Source organism: Dama dama, chromosome 4, assembly GCF_033118175.1.
Source record: "Dama dama isolate Ldn47 chromosome 4, ASM3311817v1, whole genome shotgun sequence".
NCBI classification, from domain to species: Eukaryota; Metazoa; Chordata; class Mammalia; order Artiodactyla; family Cervidae; genus Dama; species Dama dama.
In genome coordinates, this window is record NC_083684.1 from 66,201,018 (window position 1) to 66,218,999 (window position 17,982).

At 39.7% G+C, this 17,982-nt stretch overlaps 1 protein-coding gene across 1 annotated transcript; it reads left to right on the forward strand.

The window, feature by feature from the left end:
- The first annotated feature begins 296 nt into the window (after window positions 1-296).
- LOC133054810 (zinc finger protein 160-like) lies at window positions 297-17,982 on the forward strand. Its single transcript, XM_061140134.1, has 5 exons — window positions 297-351; window positions 2,041-2,102; window positions 2,203-2,279; window positions 4,474-4,600; window positions 9,558-17,982. The coding sequence occupies exons 3-5, from the start codon at window positions 2,265-2,267 to the stop codon at window positions 11,030-11,032; spliced, it is 1,617 nt and encodes a 538-aa protein (XP_060996117.1). The 5' UTR covers window positions 297-351; window positions 2,041-2,102; window positions 2,203-2,264; the 3' UTR covers window positions 11,033-17,982.

Sequence of the window (17,982 nt, forward strand, 5' to 3'; positions counted from 1 at the left end):
AAACAATTCCTTTTACTTAAACCGTTTAAAGGGAACAAGTTAAAAGTTATGTTACTTTCGGACATAACTGGCCCACAGAAATGCAAACTTTACCTCAAAGTTGTTTCTCTCTGCAACTTCAAATAAGCCGGTCAAGGACAGGAAGGGACCTTGAGACCCACCCCCTTTTCCACCACCCCCTTTTCCGCCCTCTGGTGGCTCAGGCTCAAACCTGGGCTCCCCGCCCACCGCCCAGTCTCTAGCGCTCCGCCCAGGCCCCGCCCAGGAAGCCCCGCCTCTTCGCCTCGCGCATGCGCAGTTGTCTGCAGACCCGGAAACGGAATGCTTGGGACGAAGGTCAGTCTGCAGAGCGTAAGTTTCTCTTCTCTAGCTTAAATCTTCTGTGCTTTGCGGTGCTTTGACTCCATCTTCAGGGTCTTGGAGTCACTGCGGTCTTTAAATTCCCTCTCACGGGTCCCCACTCGCCATGTAAACCGAGACGTCAGTGTTAAGAGTTCGCAGACCGTTTCCCTTTGGGTTTTCGATGTTTCTGGGGTCGGTACCGAAGGCCTTGGCTTTTCTGCCTTCGGTCCACGTAGACACCGCTTTTCGCCACATTTTCCTGCTTAAAACCCTTTACTATCTCTGCCTTCCGCCTCATGTCAAGTCTTCGTCCGCGAGGTGGATTCTTGCCCCCCAGCCTCGCCCTCTGCCCCTGGAGGCCGCGCCGGCCGCCCCGCTGCCGGAGAGGCCGAGTCCTTTTCCCGGTGCTGGGATTCTGAAGAGCCCACCCGGTTCCTGAGACCCCCTCGCTCGCAGCCCCTCAGTCCTCGCGTCTCCTCAGACCCGTCCTTCTGCCCCGCAGGGCCCCCTCTCCTGGTCAGCCCTAACCCAGGGTAGAGGTGGTGACGTGGGCCATCTCTGTGACGCCCAATGTTGTTCGGTCCAGAGATCCAAACGGTCTTTCTCAGTCCGCGGGCGTCTTATTCAGTCGCCATCCTCGTAAATACAGGGGCGAGGAGAAGCAGACAGAGCGACTGAGACAGAAAAATTGAGAAGGATGAAGAATGAGGGAAAACCAGTGGGAACAGACAGGGACTTGTAAATAGTAAAGTGAAAGTGGTTACGCCTTGAAGGTAGAAAGTGAATAAAATAGAGAAGTAAGTTAAAAAGGCCAGATCTCCAGGGATTGGATAGCCGACATAGGGAGAGGGGCTCTGGATCTACTGGTAGGAGGGTGGCAACAATGATGAGGCCCTTCACACAGAGTCCGGGAGAGGATAAAAGGTGGAAACATAGCCTTCAGAGCATCATGGTGATTGGGAGAGAAGGAGAAGAAAAATATTGACTGCAAGAGCGAAGGGAGAGAGAGCAGGAAGGAAGCATCACCACCTGGGGTGCCCGAGAGTGGGGAGGAAGGGAGTGTAACAGAGAAGGAGTGTACAGAGGAAGCAGAGAAAGGGGCAGAAATACATAAAGATGTAGGGCAGTCAGAAAAGTTAGAAGGAGCATCAAGAGAGGGAATGATTTGCAGAGTGGAGTGAGACAGGTGTGAGAACATAGGAGGGCAGGAACAGCAGGAAAGTAGAGGGGAACAAAAAGAGAAAGACACAGAAATAGGGAGACAGGATAATAATATGTGGAAACATAGTGTAGGTAGACACGATTGTCACACTAAGTGAAGTAAATCAGACAGACACACATGATATCACTTATATGTGGAATCTAAAAAAAATGGTACAAATGAACTTATTTACAAAGCAGAACTAGGTTCACAGATACTGAAAACAAACTTGTGGTTCCCAAACATGGAAGGAGGAGGAGGGATGAATTAGAAGTTTGGGATGAACAGATACACTCTACTATATATAGAATAATTAAACAAGACCTACTGTATAGTGCAGGGAACTATATTCAATATCTTATAATAACCTGTAGTGGAAAATAATCTGAAAAAATATATATTTGGTGAAAAAAAGGATACCCTACACTATTTGATCTTCAAAGCTCTATCAAGCACTGAAAAAATGTGTAGGAACTGACTTGTTGATCTCTCTGTAGGAGTTGACTGTTCTGAGTCCTTCCTGAGACAGCGTGCAGCAGAGGACTGTCTGTCCCACGTGGTGAGGTCTTTCTGTGTGTGGTGGTGGGGGGTAGGGGGGTGGGCACAGGATGGGGGTGTGTTGATTTTAAGCATTAAACTGCCTATTTTCACCTTTCAAGATTGACTTCTAAAGACTCAGACTGAGGAAGAAGCCTGGAAGAGCAAAGAAAAGGAGTCAGGAATGGCTATTTCTCAGGTAAGGTCATATTCTCAGTTGATTCCCAGTCTGTCTACCTTCTATTCTGTGGTCCTGGCACCACTGAAAATGCATTTTGCATATATGCGAAATCAATTCAGAGCATTCTTTTCTCGTGCACTGCTTTATGTATCTGTGTTTATGCCAGTACCACACCATCTTGATTACTTTTTAATATGTTTTTGAAATCTATAAAGGTTCCTTCCTTTCTTCTTCTTTGGCAATTTGGGATTCTTGGAGATTCCCTATGAGTTTTAGTGTAATAACTTACATTCCTGCCAAAATTGCCATGCAACTTTTGATAGGGATTAGATTGAATCTGTAAAACACTTTGGGTAATAAGTTCATTTTAAGAATATTTAGTCTTTCAATCCAAGAGTATAGGATGTTGGTTTATTTGTATCTCTTTATATATCTTTTACCAAGGTTTAATAGTTTTCAGTATACAAGTTTTTCACCTCTTTCTTGGATTTATTATGAAGTGTTGTATCCTTATGGTGCTTTAGAAATAGGATTCTTTTTTAATTTTCTTTTGACATTGTTCATTGTGTATATGCTTCCCTGGTACTGCAGTTGGTAAAGGATCTTCCTGCAATGAGGGAGACCTGGGTTTTATCCTTGGATTGGGGCGATCCCCTGGAGAAGGAAATGGCAACCCACTCCAGTATTCTTGCCTGGGAAATCTCACGGACAGAGGAACCTGGTGGGCTGTAGTCCATGGGATCATAAGACTCAGACAAAACTGAGGGACTGAGCACACAGGCAACTAAACCACCACCATTATGTATAGAAATTTACCTGATTTTTGCACATGGACTTTTGTATCCTGCAACTTTCCTAGAGTTATTTTTTGATGTAGCAGTTTCCTTGTGGAATCTTTACTGTTTTTACATATCAAAGTTGTCATCTATGAAAAAAGATAATTTTACTTTTTCCAATTTGGATAAGTTTGATTTCTTTTTCTTGTCTAATTTCTCTGATGAGGGCTTTCTGTACTTTGGTGGACAGTAGTGCAGAAGTATGTATCCTTGCCTTCTTCCTGATCTGAGAAGGAAAGCTTCCTAGTTCAATGTTTATATCTTTTTTTTTTTTCTTAACTTTGACCAAGCCGAGCTACCTGTGGGATCTTAGTTTCCCTACGAGAGATTGAACCCAGGGCTATGGCAGTGAAATCACTGAATCCTAACCACTGGACCATCAGGGAACTCCTGTGTTTTCAATTAATTGTGTGTTTACGTATGTGTGTGTGAGTGCATGGAAGTACACGCCTATGGTTTTGATAAAAACATATTTCAAACCTATCTTTACACTTGAAATTATATCTTAAATATAATCCTTGACCTCAAAAAATTTTTTTGCAGTGTCATGTTAATGGTTTAAATAGCAATAAGATTACTAACATCTTATGTATGTTTGTGTGTGAGCCCACATATATGATGATCTTTAATGCTCTTCTGTGTTGTTCACCTTCAGCTTCTTTCAGATTTTCTCAGAGAACCCTCTGTCAGTGTGCCTTTAATACTCTTTCTGTTATTCAACTGTTTGATTCTTTAGCTTCAATTCCAGAGGCCAGCCCTCTGAGTTCTAATATTACTGTCTAGTTTCATGGCCTGAGTCAAGTGTCTCCAAGTGTGTCTGACGCAGTATTCCCTGCTTTAAGATGGGAAGAGATCGTCTCTAATGAGCTGTTATGTTTATAGCAATTTCATACATGTAAAGAATTGATTTAGAATGGGATTTGGCCTATAGTAAGTGTTGCAACACTTCGAGTCATTGCTCTTGTAATCGTCATAATTGCAGATTTTGACCTTTCTGTAAAGCCACTGTGGACTTTGTCATCTCTGAAGATCCCACTGGTGCTGTAGCTCATCTAGATATTGACTGTCATATGGTGTATAAAACATAATAGGTAACATTTCTGCATAGACCACCTGTTATTGAATTTTATTTCTATGTTGTTTGTGTGTTGTCCAGAAAAAGTGAAAAACCTACATTGTATGGAGGATATCATAATCTCTATGAAAAGGGATAAGAAATTAAAATTACAGATGCATAATTTGCTCCAGATACCTTTACCTGGATCTGTCAGAATACATACTTCAATTGAATGGATCCTTCCTCCTCTCTCCTCTTCTCATTTTGTGCAAAAATAAGAACTCTCTTCATGGCCCTTTGATGAGATGTTTTGTTTCAGGAACAGTTGACCTTCAAGGATGTTGCTGTAGAATTCTCTCAGGAGGAGTGGGAATGCCTGGACCCTGCTCAGAGAGCCTTTTACATGGACGTGATGGTGGAGACCCTCAGGAACCTAATCTCTGTGGGTGAGGATAACTTCATTTCAGAAATTGGAATCTGTCCTTGGGTATCATTGCATTTCCCTTCTGTGCCCCTTGGGAGCCCCTGTTTTGCTTGACTGATCTGAAATCCCTGTTGATTCAGACAAGAAAACCTTCATGCTGTGGTATCATGAGTCTAAGCTTAGCTTTTCTGCAAATGATTAATCCATTTCATGATACATCAGGCATTGTTCCAGAGCATAAGTTCCTCAGCATAAGACTGAGGGCAAACGTTTAAAATATCAAATTCTCTTTTTTTCTGCCCCTATGCTTTTTGCTCTACTGCTTCTTGGAAGAGAGCTCATTATCTTAATATTACACTGTTTCCTCTGCATTCACTAGGAGGCAAGTGGTGGACCAACTTGTGATAGAGTTCTTCAAACCGATGTTCAATGTCCTCACTCCTCACCTGAACAAAGAGCTGGGATGCTAGAAAAGCCCCAGCTCTTCATGTTTCATTCTTTTGAGAAGCAGAAATTTCTATTTCTGATCAAAATATTATTTCCATCTTGGAACAAGAGGAACACCCCTAGCCTGTGAAGAGTGACATGAAAAGAGCTAACCACCAAGAGGATAGGAATGTATCAAAAGTCTGAACACAGGTCAGATCTCAGAAGGGCAGAGAGGAAGTGGCAGTATTACTGGTCTTTGGGTAACTCTACCCACGTGGGAGAGTTCTTTTCAGAAAACAGAAGTTTATTTATTGTGAATGCTGAGAGCACATTTTTCTTGCTCCTGGGTCATCATTCTGTTCTTCAACATGTAGAATGTATTCTTTCACCCTCTGGTGGAGCCCCACCAGAAACAAAAGCAAAGTCTTCATCATGATCTACACTCTGCCATCTGGTCCCTGTGAACTAGTTGTTAGTTGATTTTGAGCACCGCGAAGATGGTTGCTTTATAAGGGTCTTTTACCCCTTTCACTTCTCTCCCGGGACTTGATTTCATTGTATGCTCAGTTCTCAGTCTATATAAATAAGAGTTGATGCTTCCAGACTCACTCCCTGGGCTTTTCTCTCTTTCATCCCCATTTGTGTTCTTAAAAGATCTAATCAGAAGATGGGAAGGCATTGGCTGCTTTTTGATTCCATGTGGCACCTTCATGGAGCTGTTGTCTCAAGCTCTCTCCCTTTGTTTAGATTTTGCAGCCATTTCTTCTGTTCTGATTTTTTCGACACACTTCAGGGGTATGTGAAACTGGGAGGCAGATTGGGTCTTGTGTAATTTTTACATGGCAAAACTACAAAGACAGTGGATAAAGAGATCCTCTTTTTTAATTTCCTAGTTCCTCATGGGGGAAATATGTGTATCTTTCAGGCTCTTGGTGTGGCATCTTGGGTTGACTGCATGGTTTCATCTCTTCACCAAATCTTGTATTTTTTCCACTCTTTCATCGCTCTCCTATGGCTCTACCTATCAGTATACTCTCCTGATTCCATATTCTTCTACGTTTGCATGATTTTACCTTTTGAAACTTGAGGGATTTTGTGTCTGTGTGATTAAATAAACTTAATAAATAAATTAATTAACTTATTTTATTGGCTTTCATAGGCTCTGAGAGAAATATAAAAATAACTAGCACATTCTTGTCTTCAAGTAGAAAAGTTTTAATCTTGACTGTGAAACTTGCTTTTGAAATATAGTCCTAGAGTTTATAATTTTATCCACTTTCCTTACTGTGATAACCCACTTGTAGTGGACAGCTCTGGATGGACTCTTTGTGGGGTGGATTTGCTAACAGAAAGTTTTTGATGGAGAATGCTTTTCCTTATGAGTTAGGATATTTTCCTGCTATGTACTGAGTCACCACTTGAAGCTACTTAGTAGCTTGGTCAGCATGTTGTAGGATAAAAGAAAGTATCATGAGAGCCTCATTTTCTCTGTTGTTTTTTTTTCTTTTCCTGGCTTTGAGGACTATCAGAAAAGCCTGCCTCAAGGGCATGGTGTCAGTCTTGTTTCCAGATACCAATGACCATATTCTATGAGCCAGAGGAGATGATGTAGGAGTTTATCCCAGGAAAACTTTATTCACGTTCTCCTCTTCCTGATGTTGGACCCCTGAACTGGAGGGTCTGATGTGGGGCTTCTGTGGGAGAAACTGTTTTAGAATTATTCTCCAGTTTGTCTGTCACCCACACAAAGTATGAGATTCGATTGTATCATGGATCCGCCCCATCCGCCCATATCTTGTTGGGGTTCTTTCTTTAAGGCTTTAGTTGTAGCAGATATTTTCTGGTAGATTTTAGTCTTTGTCAGTGATGGTTGTTCTGCAGATTATTGTGATTTTGGTGCTTGGGAAAGAAAGTGTGATGATTGTGCTCGTGAGAGGAAGTGAGCATAGGACATGTCTGCTCTGCCATCTTGGCTGCTCTCTGGTACAGTTATATTCACCTAGATATACAATCACTAGCTATGCTCCCACATATGCATATACCTTGTATATATGCCATTTCTCATTGCTGACCTTTCTTCACATGGTACTTCTATGTGGATGGGAAGACTGTCATTTGCTCACATATTTAAATCATTATTTTCATCCCAGTTTCCCTAGCACTCCTTTGCTCATCACTCCACCTTCCACATCACTCGGTGTAAAAATGGTCCCTCTTTTCCTGTTGTACAGCTTTCTCATGACACTACCAAAATCACTATGTGCAGTTGTGAAGACTTAGAAAAACCATTTTCAGGAAGGGTGGCTAAATAACATTATTAGTTACAATGGCTGACTTCTTTTGTGTCTCTCTTGGAATATTCTTTTTAAACTCCTGATATTTGCTTTAATATTTTGTAATCTGTACTGCTGGGGTGAGCAGTCATGCTTTAGAATATGTTATTATTTGGAAGTTCCGGTTCAAATCCTGTGTCTCTCAGTACTTTCTGTATCAATTGTGGTCACGCATAGAAATCTGTGAGTCAAACCTGTGATTTGAAAACTTGTGTTGATTTCCCTCATGCCTTTTAAGCCTTTAAAAACAAGCCTTTTGAAACAAATTAATGCTCTTTGATGGCTTACACGCTTGCATGTTTTATAATCATGATTGAAAAGTTGCTTTTTTAAAAAAAAATTATTTACATATTTACTTTTGGCCGTGCTGGATGTTCATTGCTTCGTGTGCTTTTCCTCTAGTTGTGGAGGGCAGGGGCCACTCTCTAGCTGCTGTGTGTGGCCTTCTCATGTTGTGGCTTCTCCTGTTGTGGAGCAGGGCTCTAGGGCGTGCAAGCTTCGGTAGTTGCAGCTTCCAGGCTCTAGAACACAGGTTCAATAGATGTGGCACATGGACAAGTTGCTCTGAGGAGTGGGGGATCTTCTGGATCAGGGGTGAAACCCACATCTGCATCGGCAGGCGGATTGTTCACCACTCAGCCATCAGGGAAGCCTGAAAAGTTACTTTTTATAAATAGTTATATTATATTATATATTTCCATTTATATATTTATAAAAAGTAACTTTTCAGGCTATATTAATATTCTGTCATGTTTATTATAATACCATTCTGCATCACATCTTGTATGCTTTTCATCTCCAGTTTGTTCTAATCAACATTGTGTCTGACCCTAGTTGATAAATTTACAAGTTGCTGTTTATTACATACCTTTTTAGAGCCAATGAACTGGAGAATTTTAAGTGTTCTGTGAAGGCTGGGAATGACTTTATTTATTTGCTGTTAGGTTACATAACTCTAGAATATTTTATTGGTTAATTCTTAATTGTAGTTAATATATGATGGTTTTTCAACTTTTATTATAGAGTACAACTGACATGTACCATTTGTTAATGTTGTAAAATGCATATTCTTTATGGATACATAGCTCTACAGCAGATATTCAGAAAAATTTTTTGTGAAAAATTGTGTTAACAAATTCTTCCATTTTTGTAGTGGTTTTTGCCATACATTGACATGAATCAGCCATGGATTTGCATGTATTCCCCATCCCGATCCCCCCCCCACCTCCCTCTCCACCCGATCCTTCTGGGTCTTCCCAGTGCACCAGCCCCGAGCACTTGTCTCATGCATCCAACCTGGGCTGGTGATCTGTTTCACCCTTGATAATATACATGTTTCAATGCTGTTCTCTCAAAACATCCCACCCTCACCTTCAGCCTCCAACTAATTAAAATAAATGGAAAAAAAAATTCTTCCATTTTTATATGCTGTGTTTTGTAATTCCATACGACCAGTTATTTATTCATTAGATAAGTTTGTTTTGGATTATGTACATTACAGTGGATTGTGTGGTCTTTAGCATTTATTTGTATGACATAGAATACAGAATATATGTACAGTATAATATTTTTTGTCTCCTTATTAGCGAGACCATTGGTTTCCAAATATACCAAAGCATAATTGGTGTCAAAGCTTTGGTGTCATAGTGACAAAATATTCTTTCTTTGAGAGTTAAGCTACATTTGTTTAGTGTGAATGTTTTTGTCACGGGGTGTTAGAAGTCAGCTGTTGTTGTTGTTATTGTTCCGTCTCTAAGTTGTACCCTGACTCTTTGCAACCCTATGAACTGCAGCATGCCAGGCCTTCCTGTCCCTCACTATCTCTTGGAGTTTGCCCAAGTTCATGTCCATTGAATCGGTGATGATATCCAACCATCTCACACTCTCACCTTACATATAATCACTCTTTCTTTAGTAAAGAGTCCTATTCCTTTAGCGTTCCTAAAATTTTTAAGGTCATGATGTGGAAGTTTCATAACCTTATTGGGCATAAATAGTACTTTTGGTTTGTTTTATTTTATTTTGACCATGCTGTGCGACATCTTAGTTCCCTGGCTGGGGATTGAACCCATCCCCCTTGCAGTGGGAGCACAGAGCCCTAACCACTGGACTGCCAGGCAGTTCCCTACTTTTGGTTTAATGTCATATATTCAACATTACACTTTTATTCATGAGTTGTAATGAGTAATACACTTTATGGTTCTTTGTATCTTGTAGATATCTCTCATATACATGTGGTCAAGAAATTACAACCAACAGCAAGCAGTGATACAGGAGATGCATTCCGAACAGTGACTTTGGAAAGACAAAAAAGCCCTGAAATGAAATATTTTTGCTTCACGGAAATCCAGGAAGATGACTTTGGGTGTCAGTGGAAGAATGATGAAAGAAATTACAGAGGAATGCCTGTAATGTATAAGGAAAATGTAACTCACAGAAGAGATCGACAAGGTAGGTGGGATGCAGGAAAGAAGCCTATTAAAAATAGACTTGTGTTAAACTTTCAGGATGAACTGCATATATTTAGGAAAAATATTTACAAATGTCATGAATGTGGCAAATCCTTCAATTATGGCTCCTCTCTCAGTAGACACCTTCTAATCCATACAGGAGAGAAGTTATATAAATGTGGTATATGTGGCAATGTTTTTCGTCTAAAGTCACACCTTGTAAGTCATTGGACAACTCACACTCGTGCGAAAATTTACAAATGTGATGAGTGTGGTAAAACCTTTAATCATGGCTCCTCCCTCCGTAGACATCAGATAAGGCATACAGGAGAGAAAGTGTATAAATGTGATGTATGTAGCAAAGTCTGTAGTCAAAATTCCTCTCTTAAACGTCATCAAAGAATTCATACCGGAGAGAGACCTTACCGATGCAATGAGTGTGGCAAAACCTTTAATCGTGGCTCTCACCTCTCCACACATGAGGTAATCCATACAGGCATGAAATTATGTAAGTGTGATGTATGTGGCAAAGTCTTTAGTCAGAATTCATGCCTTCGAATTCATCGGAGAATTCACAACGGAGAGAAACCTTACAAATGTAATGAGTGTGGTAAGGTCTTCCGTCAAAATTCACATCTTGGAAGACATCAGAGAATTCATACTGGGGAGAAACCTTACAAATGTGATGAGTGTGGCAAGGTCTTTAATCAGTATTCAAATCTTGCAAGCCATCAAAGAATTCATACTGGAGAGAAACCTTATAACTGTAATGTGTGTGGCAAGGTCTTCAGTCAAAATTCAAATCTTGTAAGTCATCAGAGAATTCATACTGGTGAAAAACCTTACAAATGTAATGAGTGTGGCAAATTTTTTAATCAAAGAGCATACCTTACAAAGCATCAGAGAGTTCATATTGAAGAAAAGTCTTACAAATGTAATGAGTGTGGGAAGGTCTTCAGTCGAAATTCAAATCTTGAAAGTCATCAGAGAATTCATACTGGAGAGAAACCTTTCAAATGTAATGAGTGTGGCAGGTTGTTTTCTCAAAAGCCAAACCTTGGAAAGCATCAGAGAATTCACATGGGGGAGAAACCTTACAAATGTCATGAGTGTGGGGAGGTCTTTAGTCGAAATTCACTTTTTGCAGTTCATCAGAGAATACATAACATAGAGAAGGCTTTCAGCTGTAATGAACTTGAAATGCCTTTACTGAGTTCTCAACCTTCACTAAGTATCAGATAATTTATACATGAAAGAAACTATGTGTGTGTGACATATGTGGGAAGTCTTCATTCAAAACTTACAGCATACAATTCACTGGAGATTTCATAGTAGGGAGCAGCTAAGCAGATGTCATGAATATGCCAAAGATTTTGTGCCTGCAAGCCTCTTTTTCTATTAGATAATCTATAATGGAGAGAAACCTTACAAATGTACTAAGTGTCTCAAAGTCTTCAGTCCAAGTTCATACCTTGAGATCTGCCAGATACTTTATACTGGAGAGAAACCTTTCAAATATAATGAGTGTGGCAAGTCCTGCAGTGTCAAGCCCAAGTTACCATCAGGTGACCCATCCTGGTGAGAGACTTTAATAATACAGTGATACGACAAGGCTTTTAGAAGGTAGCCACATCTTAGGCTTCATTAGAAAATTCATTCCAGATAGAAACCAGATAAAGGTATTTTATTGTGGTCAGGCCTTAAGAGGAAGAATTTATTAATTAACTCATTCTCCAGTTAATTAATTAACTCACTAATTAATTTATTAACTCATTCTCACAAATCTCATTTGTGGGATTATCGAGTTAATTAATTAACCCATTAATCAATTTATTAATTAACTCATTCTCACAAATAATCTCATTTGTGAGATTATCTCACAGATGCCATGGATGTGGAATAATAATCTTACTGCTCAGGTAGGACAGTTTTCATTTGTGAGTGACGGACCACCTGGAGAACAGGGACTGAAAGCAGTAGGAGGTTTATCATTCTCATCTAACAGGAAGTCCAGAGGCTGCCTCGTGGGGTGTGATGGGATCCTCTGCCTCTTCAACCTCCATGAGTACTTAATCCTCCCCTTATAGTCACATGACTGCTTTATGACTGAGAAGGCTGAAGGTTGAGGGCAAAAACCCTTCTCACTTTAAGGTTTTTGTATATTCTCCCTGGTATTTTCTCCCTGGGTCATGTGCTTGTGACATGTCTAAGGACTCTGCATCAAGTTCCGGATTCTGAAGTTTTTGTTCTATAGCATTTTTCCTAAATCTCTTATAGTGTAAAGTTCCATAATTTGTTTTAAAGCATTGGTTAACTTTTTGCTGATGTTTGACAGATGTAAAGTTTAAATGGAGAAATTTTCTTTTGTACTATGAATATTTCATTGACGAGCACATGTGTGGGACAGGCCTGCCTTCATTGAGTTGCCTGGGTACCTTTGTCAAAAAGTAATTGGAAGTACACTTGACCCTTGAACAAGGCAGGGAGTTAGGGTTTAGTCTCCTGAGCAGTTCTAAATCCATGTATGATTTAATGCTATCCTGCTATATCCGTGATTCTGCATCCTCGGATTCAACCGGCCTCAGATCCTGTAGTACTGTAGTAGTGTTTATTAGAAAAAAATGCCCGTATAATTGAAGCCACACAGCTGAAACCTGTGCTATTGAAGGGTTAATGTACGGTGTGGTGTCCTCAGTCATGTCCAGCTCTTTGTGACCCCATGGACTGTAGCCCACCAGGCTCCTCTGTCCATGGGATTTCCCAGGCAAGACTACTGGAGTGGGTTGCCATTTCCTCCTCCAGGGCATCTTCCCCACCCAGGGATTGAAACTGCGTCTCTTGGGTCTCCTGCATTGGCGGGTGGATTCTTTACCCCTGTGCCATCTGGGAAAAACTGTAGTGATGGAGGGCTATTTCTTGTCTCCTCATTCTGTTCCATTGGTCTTTGCGTCTGTCATTCCACAAATCCCACATAGTCTTGATTCCTGTCACTGTATTAGAAATCTTGAGATCATGTGGGGTGATTCCAACCACTTCAGTATTTTTCAGGTGTTTTAGCTCTTCTAGTTCTTTCGCCTGTCTCTGTTATTTTTAGAAGAATCTTGTTTGAATCTACAAAAATCTTGATGGAAAATGCATTAAACCTGTATGTCAATTTGGGATATTTTAATATCACTTCTATCTTGTGTCTTCCAGTCAATTAATCTGGTATGTTTTATTAATAGTTCAGTGAATATCATGTGTTTCTCTCAGATGACCTAAATAGAAGATTGTCTTTGATTTCGTTCCTCCCCATTGTAGGTTTTAAGCATAAAAATATTTTGTTAGATTTACACATTTTTCTCCTTTTTGAGCAAACATCGTATTCTTTTTTTTTTATATAACAAGAAAATATTTTAATACTTTTGTAGCACAAAATTAAACTGAGACAGGTTAAGAGGAATGTGAGGGGATCTAGAAAACCATAAATTATGTAGCTTTATTTTGCCATAAGCTAGCAAACATCGTATCCTATATTTAATTTCAGTTTCCATTTGTAAATTGCATGGATATAAAATTACAATAGATTTTTGCACATTATGTCCTGACACCTTGCAAATTATACTTTTTTCTAGAAATTTGTATAGATTCTTTTGTTTCTCTGTGCTTTATTTCCTTAAATTTCCTGTTTCTACTGCTAAGTTATCACAAACTGAGAGACTTGAAGGAACACAAGTTTATTCTCTTATGGTTCTGGAAGTCAGAAATGGAAAATGAGCCAAAGCCCTATGTTCCAGGATGCCAGAAGCCACTTAGTTCCTTTGTTTCATGGGTCCCCATTTGTATTTGTATGGCACACACTTTGAATTAATGAATGATTTTCTTCAGACGTCTTCTTGTTCTATGAGCATTTTCTGAACACATTATTTAATTTAGGGCACCCTGTCACTCCATCTTTGTACATGTACGCCTTAATAGTACTTGACACCATCATATATGATTTAATTATTGGTGACTTTCCCCTATAGAATATGCTCCTTGAAGGCAGGGTATTGATTTTGTTTCCTGCTAGATATCCAGTGATTGAAACCATTCTCAACTGACAGGTGTGTGAATGCATTTCATCAGTGCAAAGGGTTCTGTAATAGGTAGGCTCATAGAGCAGTAAGTCAAATGGTCTAATAAGCATGTAATCATATTGTATTTGTGGCACCAAATTCTTTACTCTGTTACATTACACTCAAGCATTTTGAATGTTTGTCATAAATTCTCACAATATGATTTATTCACACATTGTGAATTTTCTCCAACATGTGCTAAACAGATCTAACTCATCAGTGAAGAAATGTCTTCATGAAGCTTTTTAGTCCACACATTTTTTTTAAAATTTATTTTTATTTGGAGGATAATTGCTTTACAGTGGTGTGTTGGTTTCTCCCATACAACAGTGTGAATCGGCCATAAGCTTACATGTGTCCCCTCCTTGTTGAACCTCCCTCCTACCCCCTACCCCATCCCACCCCCTAAGTTGTCACAGAGCACTGGGTTTGAGCTCCCTGTGTTATATAGCACCTTCCCATTAGCTGTCTGTTTCACTCGTGTTAATGTATATGTTTCAGTGCTACTCTCTCCATTCATTCCACTCTCTCCTTCCCCTGCTATAATACACATTTTCAATGTACGATTCCTTCAGTAATGCTCCATTCTACACCCATTACAAAATAGTAATTCTGTTTCTCCGGTAGGATAGTTTTTATTCGTGGGTGAGGGGCCACTTGGCAAATAGTAACTGAAAGAAGTAGGTTTATCATTCTCACCAAACAGGAAGCTCCAGAAGATGCCATGTGGGATGTGATGAGTCCATTGAATGACCGAGAAAAGTGAAGGGTGAGAGGCAAAACACTTTTCGATTTTAGATTTTGTCTCATTTTCATGAAACAATAATCCTAGTCAGTACTTTCTGATAGTATTAGCCATTTGCATTAAATGGCCACCATAATTTTAATAATAGATGTGAAATTTCTAATTTCGTATTTCTCTCTTGAACAAAGAAAAACAAAGGGGGAAAACTGTTAGGAAGCAATTATATCAAAAGACTTTGTCCTTTATCCTGAGAGTATAATATTCCACATAACATGTGGTGACTCTGCTTCATGTTTGAAATGCCAAGCAAAACTTTTTAGAGCCTTATGTTTTCTAAGTCATAGATTTATTTCCTTTCTGCTCTATCTGATTCTAAATACACTTAAATAATTCACCATATTTTTTTTTTTTGGGGGGGGTTGTGCTATGCTATGTGGCTTTCAGGATCCTAGTTCCCCGACCTGGGATTGAACCTGCACTCTCAGCAGTTAAGTGCCAATTCCTAACCACTGGACTGCCAATTTTGATATAGTAATTCTGATTCCAGTATCAGGGTAAGGAATCAAAGAATCCATTTTGAAATGCTTTTTAACCATGTCATCCTACCTGAATGTGAGAAATATACAGGAGGCTTGTAATTGGGAAATATTCTAACATCACTTCCAAATATATTTTAAGATTAGACTCATATTAATTATATAGTAATGTAACTGCTATGGGGCTTCCCAGGTGTCTCAGTGGCAAAGAATTTGCCTGCCAATGCAGGAAACACAGGAGAACTGGGTCTCAGGCATTGCAGGTAGGTATTAATTATTTTAATATTTAGTTTTATTTATTTATTTGGCTCTGGTGGGTCTTAGTTGTGGCTTGTGGGGCCTAGTTCCCTGACCAGAGATTGAACCTGGGCCACCTGCATTGAGAATGTAGTGTCTTAGCCACTGGACCACCAGGGAAGTTTCAATCCTTCATTAATTTAGATATGAAAAGTGATACATTGAAAACAAAATAGTATCAAAATGCAAAAACAGTGTGCATATTTGAATCCCTGTCAAGCACTCTCTACTCTTGTTCTTTTCATTGAATTAACTTCAGTAAGTCTCTGTCTGCAGTGTTCTGAAATAAAACTAATTTTCCATAATCTATGGTAGACAACAAAGGGCTTCCTTGGTGGCTCAGTGGTAAAGAATCCACCTGCCAATGCAGGAGATGTGAGTTCAATCCCTGGGTCGGAAAGATTCCTGGAGAAGGAAATGGCAACTCACTCTAGTTCTTGCCTGGGAAATCGCATGGACAAAGGAGCCTGGTGGGCCTCAGTCCATGGGGTCACAGGAGTAGGACACGACTTAACGGCTAAACCACCATCACCACCACCATGGTAGATAACAGCTATTCCCTTTTAAAATGGAGAGAGGATCTTCTCCTGTGGTCCAGTGGTTAAGACTGTGCCTTTGAATGCCAGTAGTACAGGCTCAGTTCCTGGTCAGGGAATTAAGATCCCACATGCCATGAGGTGTGGCTAAAAAACAACCAAACAACAACAAAAATCCACTGTTCTCCTGCTTTTTTTTTTCTTCCACATGTAGCCCATCATGAAACACATATGAAAACCTCACTTTCACAGTGGCCAGTTCTACTCTATTTCTTGACCATCTGTTAGAAGAATCTTTCATATAATCATCAATGATGGTCCTCATTCATAACAACATATCTAGAGAAGGTGTCGTGGCCACCAAAAACATGATACTTTGTTTTTAAATTAATTTGTCTGCATTGGGTCTTAGTTTCAGCACATGTGATCTTTTAGTTGTGGCATTTAGGATCTAGTGCCCTGACCAGTGACCGAACTCTGGCCCCCTGCACTAAGGGTGGAGTCTTAGCCACCGTACCACCAGGCGTGTGTGTTGTGTGTTAGTCGCTCAGTCGTATCCGAATCTTTGCGACCCCATGGATTGCAGCCCACCAGGCTCCTCTGTCCATGGGATTCTCCAGGCAAGAATACTGGAGTGGGTTGCCATTCCCTTCTCTAGGGGATCTTCCCAACCCAGGGATCAAACCCAGGTCTCCCACATCGCAGGCAGATTCTTTACCATTTGAGCCAGGGAAGCACATCAGGGGGGTCCCAAAAGCATATTTTAGATAATATTTTTACATCTCTACTCTGGCTGTCCCCATGCTCTCAAATTTATACCATCTTGCTTCTTAAAATCAGTGTCCTAGTTTTTCCTGGTCTCATGGATATGAAAAAACCCCACCTAATGCAATAGGTGGGGTTTCATCTTACCCGTCTTTTCCCTGAGACTATCATGCTGACAAATGAAAGGCAGATAATAGAACAATAACATCAACAGATTTCAAACTTCAGGTTGTAGGTTATTAAAAACAATGGACCCTTTTCATGAGACCTCAGATAATTGAATAAACAATGTACCATCTGCAGATAATTAGATCTTTCCACAGATGTCTGATCCTTTGACAGGTATCAACTCATATATTTTAAATAATTTTACCTTTAATTGTCTGTGGAATTTAACATCCGAGATTGGTTATTTCAAACCTAATAGACTGAGTTTCCTCCCACTGTAAGTTTTCTTCTTTGTAAGTCCATTGAGAGGATTGTTTGAAGATTTATCTCCCCATTTACATTTGTCATGTCTCTGTCTAGTGTGAATTCCTTGTGGAGTATCCTGAGTAATTACTGCGAAGTCTTGACATTCTTGTATGGTTTCTATATTACATTAATTCTTTCAAGACCACAAAGGTGTATATATTTTTATAAAGTTGATCACATTCAGTACATTTGTCAAGTTTCTCCCTAGAAAGAATCGTGTTATGTTCTACCAGGCTTAAAATCTGGATCAGCTTTGTCATGCATTTGTGTGGTTTTCCTCAAAAGTGTTTATTCTGATATCAAGTGAGGTAACAGCCCTAGTTATGGGCCTTGCCATCTGTATTAATTAGTTTTGTATGGTGTCTCTCCACAATGGAGCATCTTTTTAATTTTAGTTGAAACATATTGCTGTACAATTTTTGTTTCAGGTGTGATATTTAATGTTTAGTTTTTGCATACATTGTGAAATGACCACCACAGTGAGTCTAGTAGCCATCTGTGCCCAAACAAAGTTCTTACCATATTATTGACCCTATTCTTTATGCCATATATTATACATCCTCCTGACTGACTTATTGCATAATTGTCAATGTGCCCATTTTAAACTCCTTCATATAATTCACTTCTCTACCCCATTCTGGAAATCACATATTTTTTCTGTGTGTCTGTTTTCACTGTATTTTGCATTTTTTTCTCTTTTAGATTCTATAGATAAGTAAAACCATGTGGTATTTGTCTTTGA